This window comes from Piliocolobus tephrosceles, chromosome 12, assembly GCF_002776525.5.
Source record: "Piliocolobus tephrosceles isolate RC106 chromosome 12, ASM277652v3, whole genome shotgun sequence".
NCBI lineage: Eukaryota > Metazoa > Chordata > Mammalia > Primates > Cercopithecidae > Piliocolobus > Piliocolobus tephrosceles.
The window spans coordinates 20,798,155-20,806,036 of NC_045445.1; the positions used below are offsets into that span (position 1 = coordinate 20,798,155).

General features: G+C 38.0%; 1 protein-coding gene across 5 annotated transcripts in view; it reads left to right on the forward strand.

Annotated features, from left to right (window-relative positions):
• GPC3 (glypican 3) overlaps window positions 1–7,882 on the forward strand; it is a 456,912-nt gene that overhangs the window by 328,284 nt on the left and 120,746 nt on the right. For all 5 annotated transcript variants that reach the window (XM_023198827.2, XM_023198824.3, XM_023198825.2 and 2 more), the window contains one exon: window positions 3,490–3,610. In XM_023198827.2, the coding sequence (XP_023054595.1) occupies window positions 3,490–3,610 (121 nt within the window). The remainder of the gene's footprint in view (window positions 1–3,489; window positions 3,611–7,882) is intronic.

A 7,882-nucleotide genomic window follows, 5' to 3' on the forward strand; every position in this document is an offset into this window, starting at 1 on the left:
CACAGTGTGGTTGAGAAGCTCAAATGAGCTGAGTGATATGAAACTGCTTTGTAAAGTGCTGTGCAAAAATGCGGTAGTGTTAATTATTCTTTGTACTTCATAATTTGGGATTAGAAATATAAATTGACTCAAATCTATGAATTTATCCTTTATAGATGTAAATGCAAATGTGTGAAAATCGGTATACAAGGATGTTCTCTGCAGCATTTTTTATATTAACAAAATATTACAAATTATTGTTAATCAGTAAGGTATTGCATAAATAAGTTATTATTGAGCCATACAGAGGAGTAAGAACAAGGCAGTTCCATGTGTCCTAACATGAAAATATGTCCAAAGTATATATTTAGTTTTAGTTTTTGTTTTGAGACAGGGTCTCACTCTGTCACCCAGGCTAGAGCACAGTGGTGTGATCACAGCTCACTGCAGCCTTGATCTCCCGGGCTCAACACTTCAGCCTCCAAAGGTGTGCACCACCACGCCTGGCAAATTTTTTTTTTTTTTTTTTTTTTTTTTTTTTTTTTAGTGGTTCGGTTTCTTAATTTTAAATTTTAAGCAGTTCTGTTTTTTGTATTAAAATACTGCAACTCAATATTTTTGTCAAAGTTTCCACTTTCTTATCAGAGACAAAAGTCAGAAAAATACAAAAAGTATTCCTTTCCCCCATTCCTCAAGCATAACATCCAACAACTTGGCAGCTGGTAGTTGTTGTTGACAGTTGTGACTTGTATTTGGTGATATAAACAAGATTATAGAGGCACTAAACCATAAATGTAGTTTCATTTTTTGGGGCATTACTATCATTTTACAAAATATTTAGCTTCTACTTTGAACATTAAAATGTAGTCCAGCTTTTTAAAGCCACAATTAACCACCATATTTTTTATAGGACCAAAACAGTTTGATTGTTCTTTAAAAAAATGATCATTTAGAATCAATTAATTAGAATTAGGAATGCTTAATGCCTACCTTAAGTGGATACCTAATTGATTCCTAAAATAAAATTGTGGTCTCTTTAAAGATGTTCAAGTTGCAACATTGAAGCTGCTTTGGTGGTGCCATCTAAATGATAATCTGTTTGCAAATGCCAAATGAAAACTCTTTGTTGGTAGATTGAGCTATGTGCAGAATTAAACACAAATCAGTTTAGGCATCTTCACTTTTCATTATCTTATCTCATTGGAAATTATACATAATGTAAACAGTAGAACACAATTCACTGATGTTTTTCCTTAGTTTAATACAAGTGTACCTCACTTTAAGCAAAATATACTAAATGATTTCTGAAACAGGGGTTTCCTTACTTTTTCAGTTAAAAAGATGTGCTTACAGAATTTATTTCAATAACAAGGCTTCTTTGACCTGTTTAGAGTATTTAGATCACAGAAATTCATTTCACACACAACTTCTTTGAAATACCTACATTGCATAAAATGAGACACACAGGTACATGTGCCCATTCCATTGAGACTGCCTCATTATTTTGTGATTATTTTATATTTTTCAGTTTGTCATTATTAACACTTTAATATGCTAGGTTCATTCACTCCCTATTTTAGTTGAGATGAGTTAGTGTTTCTAAGGAGTGTTTTGTAATCTCTTGTCCCAAAGTAGGCTGGTTTGGGAATCCAGTGAGAGTGACTGAAAATTGAAATTCAATCCTGAACATCCTTTCAGAACACAGCCTGTCACCCTGTGGAGATAACACACAAACTACCTCAGAGGACCCCCACCTGTGGCAGTGAAAATCATGTGAGAGTTATAGTTCAAAAGAAAAAAGTGCTGAGCACTCTGGCTCATGCCTGTAATCTCAGCACTTTGGGAGGCTGAGGCGGGAGGATCACTTGAGCCCGGGTGTTTGAGACCAGTCTGGGCAACATAGGGAGACCCCGTCTCTACAAAAAGTTGGCCAGGCATGGTGGCTCACACCTGTAATCCCAGCACTTTGGGAGGCCAAGGTGGACGGATCACCTGAAGTCAGGAGTTCGAGACCAGCCTGGTCAACATGGCGAAATCCCATCTCTACTAAAACGCCTGGCTAATTTTTTGTATTTTTTATAGAGATGGGGTTTCACCATGTTGTCCAGGCTGTTCTCAAACTCCTGGGCTCAAGTAATCCTCCTGCCTTGGCCTCCCAAAGTGCTGGGATTACAAGTCCAGTCCAAAGTATGTGTACTAAGTGATACGAAGTTGCAAATCAGTATGAGTAGTATCATTCCAATTTTGGTTAAAATTACCCATTAGTATATGTAGGTGAAAACCTCTACATGTATATCAAACTGTTGACCATGGTCCACTCTTGGAAAGACAGATTGATGGGGCAACTTTTACTTTATGCCTTGTTTATTTCTGTACTTCTTGAATTGTTTACAATGAACATTATTATTTCGTAATTTAAAATATGAATTATAGATATCAATTTGCCCTTATAACCCTGGCTACCCTATTGTAATTGAAAAAAAAAAGTATATAACGAGAGAGCAAAAGCCCTGGGAATCTTTTCATTTCTTTAAGAAAGCATTCCATTATCAGGATCAGGAGCAAGTAAAAAAGAGCTCAAAACCTTTTTCTCTCTTTGGCAATGGTGTTCTGGTATTTCCACTTGATGAAAGCAGAAGGAATAAATGAAATCTGTTTCTTGTTTTCTTTGTTTCACAAAATGAGAAATAATTCTATGTAGAGGTCTGGAACCATGGGTGCAATAAGGAAACCACCTCATCTGTGTATCACTGTCCCAGTTGAAGTTGGCAAAACCCCACACTGGAAGGCAGAATTGCCTAGTACTTTAAATAGTTACCCTTCTCATGATGGTGAGGATGTCCATTGCTACCCTGAAACTTCAATTCTGGAATAAAGCCTATGGTTTATCCTACAGGAGCACATTAAAATCTTCCCTCAGGCTAGTGTTGTTTCCTCTCATGGAGAACGGCAGAGGGAAGCTGACAGGTGTAATTTATGGTGCAAGTGATTTGAGAAAGTCTCCTGAATAGATACCCAGCTCCATAGCCTACAGGAAACAGTGGGAGGAGGAAGAAGAGGGGAAGGAAGAGGTGAAGAACATGGAAGAATCTTTCTCCTTCAAATGAGTAGAAGGCTTACACACAGTGAAGGTTCATTCTGTATACTTCACTGTCATGACCTTGAACCTCCCCCAGCACAGCTCTAATCACTCTGCCTTGTCATTGGCCCTTACTCTTCTAGACTCCCCACTAGACTGAGATCACAATAAGCGCACACAGACCTTGTCTTTCTTGTTCATTGTTGTATCCCCAACATCTAGGGAAGAAAAGGGATATTGAATATAATTGCTGATTGCTGAATGAATGTTTTCTTACTGTAAATAGACACTATGTGGAGTGGTCTACTTTTGCACCATGAGGTCGTCTCATGAGCTTGTGGTCAGCCTGACTGTTGATGCCAAATAAAGTCAGCTTTTCCTTTGTTTGGGACTTTCTTTGACAAACCTTTTCTTTACCTTCACCTTTACAGATACAGCCAAAAGGCGGCAAGGAATGGAATGAAAAACCAGTTCAATCTCCATGAGCTGAAAATGAAGGGCCCTGAGCCAGTAGTCAGTCAAATTATTGACAAACTGAAGCACATTAACCAGGTATGTGGAATGTCAAAAAATAATAATAATAATAAAAAGTAGAAATGACAGAGAGAGAGAGAGACAGCTTCCACTGTTCAAACTATATTCTTGGGCTTTTAGAAAAGACACTATTATTTTCTTCAAATAGTCTGTCTGCTAAAAAGGGCTTCTGGCCTTCATTTTTCACCCGACTTTTAAATTATAAAGACAATATTGCAATATGAGGGTTATCTTAGAAAATAGAGGGAAAAATATTTCTCACAATCCCACTATTCTATCCCGTCTGTTTTCATTTTTACATGTTCTCTTGTAATATTTGTCCAGAAAGGCATACTCACACAGACTTTTTCCATAATCGGAAATCCACAAGTGATTTGTAGTTCTGAAAATTAACACTATCTTGGCAACACTTTTTCATATTGTCACAAATTTTTTTGTTATTGTTGTTTTGTTTTGTTTTGTATTGTATTGTTTTGAGACATGGTCTTGCTCTGTTGCCCAGGCTGGAGCACAGTCATGTAAGCACAATCATGACTTACTGTAGTCTTGACCTCCTGAGCTCAAGATATTATCATGTCTCAGCCTCCCAAGTAGCTGGTACTATAGGCATGCACCACCACACCTGGCTAATTTTTAATTTTTTTGTAGAGATGAGGTCTCACTATGTTGCCCAGGCTGGTCTTGAACTCCTGGGCTCAAGCGATCCTCCTGCATTGGCCCTGCAAAGTGCTAGGACTACACGTGTGAGCCACCATGCCTGGTCCCCACAAATCTTTATATTAATTATTTGTTATGGCTGCATAATATTCTGTTGAGTATTCATCATAATTAATCCGCATGCTTTTGCTGGATATACAGGTTGCTTCAAATTTTTTGCCATCATAAATAAAGGTACCTCTTCATATATAATGCTTTATCCTGATCTTAGCTTATTTTCTTAACATGCTAAAGTTATTGGGTCAAAGGATATGAGCAATTTAAGTGCATGTATCCAAATTGCTCTTCAATGAGAATGTATCAGTTTTCACTGTCACCAGCAAGACAGGAGAGGTCCAATTTCACTGCATCTTTGCCAGCTTCTGACTCACTGCCATGCACAGAGACACCCACAGATTCCCTTGACCTGTACACATAGTTTTTCCTCTCATAAGAAGTTTAGTAACAAGACACAAATAGAAGTTAGTTGTACCATCTGCTTGTGATTGCTTTGTGGCCACAATAAAAATGCCACCAAAAAGGCATATACCAGAGTGACAGTGTTCCTGCCCCATGATCCATGGGTGGGAGGACTCTGGCATCACTGACTTCTATTTATAGTTTAGGAAGAACTTAATGGAACTGAAATCCTTATGCAAGAACAGAGATTTTAATACAAAGACATTGGCATGAGTTTTTAAAATATGGATTTTAGCAGTGAAATTTTTGTGGGTCTTTAAAATATGGATTTTAGCAGTGAAATTTTTGTGGGTCTTAGAAAATACTTAGAAGGGCTTTCTAAGAGTAGTATTTTTTTCACTGCAATTGCATTGTGAAAGTATTGATGACATGCTTAGGCGTAAACTCCTCTGGTGCCTAATAAAGTGCTCTGTACTCAGTGAGCACTTAATAAATAGCTGATAGTGCTGCTGAGCAAATGATAATGGCAGTGTCTACCTAACTGAGCCTTTTGTGTGTGTGTGTGTGTGTGAAAGTACAACTTCACTAAGTTCTATGAAGCCTTGCTAGATATAGTGTGATCATTTCAAAATGCATCTCTGAGGGGATCAGAGCACAAACAATGTAAAACACTTACTACTGAGTTGAGAGCATGATATACTTCACTTGGGGACAGTGGTACAAATTATCTCAAACCAAATGTGTCTAGGTGGCTATGTTCAACTGGTTAGACCCCAACACTGGTGAGGCCAAAATCTCAGTTTCCATCACTGTGTCCCTAATCCTAAATAAGGAATATTGTCAACAGGTCCCTTGTTTCAACAGACCTTAAGGATTACCTACTATGTACTCAGCCAGGTGCCAGGGATTTGGGGGATTCAAAGGAAGTCTAGTCCTCTGTCCTCACAGCATCCTTGGGAGAGGAAGCACAAGCATAGGAAGTGGTTAAATAAAGATAAAGGGCAGCCTGTGATGCAGAGCCTGAAGAGGAGTGCTGCTCATCGGTTTTGGGTGGCATGATTAGGCTAGTGGGAAGATTGCAGAGAGGGGCAAGTGTTAAGATCTGCCATAAGCAATGAGTAGGGTTTGAGTAAGTAAAGACAAGCAAGGGAGGGGCAGTCATAAGAAAGAGTGAAGACCTGTGGGGGGACCCCACCCTAGAAAATGGAAAACCTGCATCAGACATGGGCTTCTATATGATCAGGCAATCACTAAAAAATATTTATAGCAAGCCCTTTCAGCAAAGGGTTTGGGCACAGTAGAAAGAATATGGGCTTTGGATCCAAATGGATCTGAATTCAGTTATAGATTTTGCTAGGTACATAACCTTGGGTAAATCAGTTAACCTCTCTGAGCTTTAGTTCTCTCATTGGTATTATGGTAAAGGTATCAAAAACTCCAGTGTATATATATATTATATACATATATATATATATATATATAATATGCACACAGATATATGTAATTGCATGTGCATGACAGGCACTTAATATATGGCAGTTAATTGTGAGGACTGTGTTTAGAATTTTCTCTATAGGCAGGACTTGAGTTTGAAAGGGAGTTCCAGTACTTTCTGCCAGTCTAATTCTTCTCCCCCAGTTTTATATGTTTGTAGATCCCTTTGATGCATCTCTTCTCTCTCTTTCTCTCCCATATTGTCTCCTTGTTTCCCTCTCCTCTAACTTTCAGCTACAAAAGCTGAAACCAGCTTACAGGTAGGGTGATGTACATAGAGAGAAAGGTCGCTATTACAATTCCTTTTTCCTACCTCTGGCCATGAATAAGTGTGTGAACATTTTCAGTTTCTATACAAATACCATTGAGCAACCAATTAATTCTCATTGATAAACCAGTTTTACCTGTTTCAGTTGAGCTGTTAAAATTGTTGGACTCCAAACACCCACATTGATTTTTTTTCTCATCTGTGTTGCTTTATATAGCTGAAACACATTTTTTCAGTCCTTAAATAAAATTCATATTTTGGCCATGATTCGATCTGAAAGTGAGACATTTAGGGAAGTCATAAAGAAGAAAGTCATGATGATGTCGATGATGTTGATGATAAGGATAATGTGTTGTCTTTGTGTAGCATTTACCCATATTTCAAAGTGATGTCATGTTCTAAGGTCTAACTGCTTAGAAAAAAAATCCAACCTGGAATTATATAAGATATAAAACTGTGACAGAATCTTTTCAAGAACTCATTATTACTCTTAAACCTTATCTCATTTTCACTGTTTTTTGGGGAGGTAAGTGATAAATAATGTTTGCCCTTTTTATAGTTAGAGAAACTGAGGCAGAAAACTATCAATGGCTGTGTAGACGTAGACATGCTGCCAAAAGATTTAGTGAGTTCAGTTGAAAACTCAATCATCCAGATGTTTCCTATACACTGCCAAACATCTGGATTCACTGAATGCCTGACTAAATCGGCCTAAAGCTTTGGTGATAGGGAGGTAGAATTAAGTTAACTTTCCAAGTTCACATGTAATTGAGTGGTGAATCTGAGAATGTGATGTTATTTTCCTAAGCCCCTTGCTCGGTGCTGCATCTATTAAAACTATAATAGCGTGCTAATACAGAGATACTTCTCTCTCTCTCTCTCTCTCTCTCTCTGCATGTATGCCCCATGTGTGTCCATCCAGATGAACTATGGCTAGGCCATTTATGAGCACATCCCAAAATAGCTTTTCACTTTGTTTCCTGGGAATTCTCGGCTGCCTCCTTGCAGGTTATGGTTACTGTTGATAGCTCTGGAAATAATATACCCACTAAGGGAATAAAGTAACATTATTTTCATACTGATAGTCCCATGGTATAACCTTGAGGGGACGGGTTCAGGGCCAGGCTCAGGCCCCTTTCCTGGGAAGGCCTACAGGTGTGGAATGTTCTCCCCTCCTCCTTCCAAGCCAGAGTTCATATGTAACATTCCCACGATCAGAAATGAGGACCTTTTTATTTCCTTTTCAGTTTCTAATTTGTGTGAGAATTTATTGTCTTGTGTTAGGAGAGGAATTGAACTATTTTACGTCCTCAGTATCAGTCCTGGAATTTGCTAGGCCATATTGCTTTAAAACAACAACAACAGCAACTAAGTTTTTTGTTTTTTTTTTTTTTTTTTTTTTTTTTTTTTTT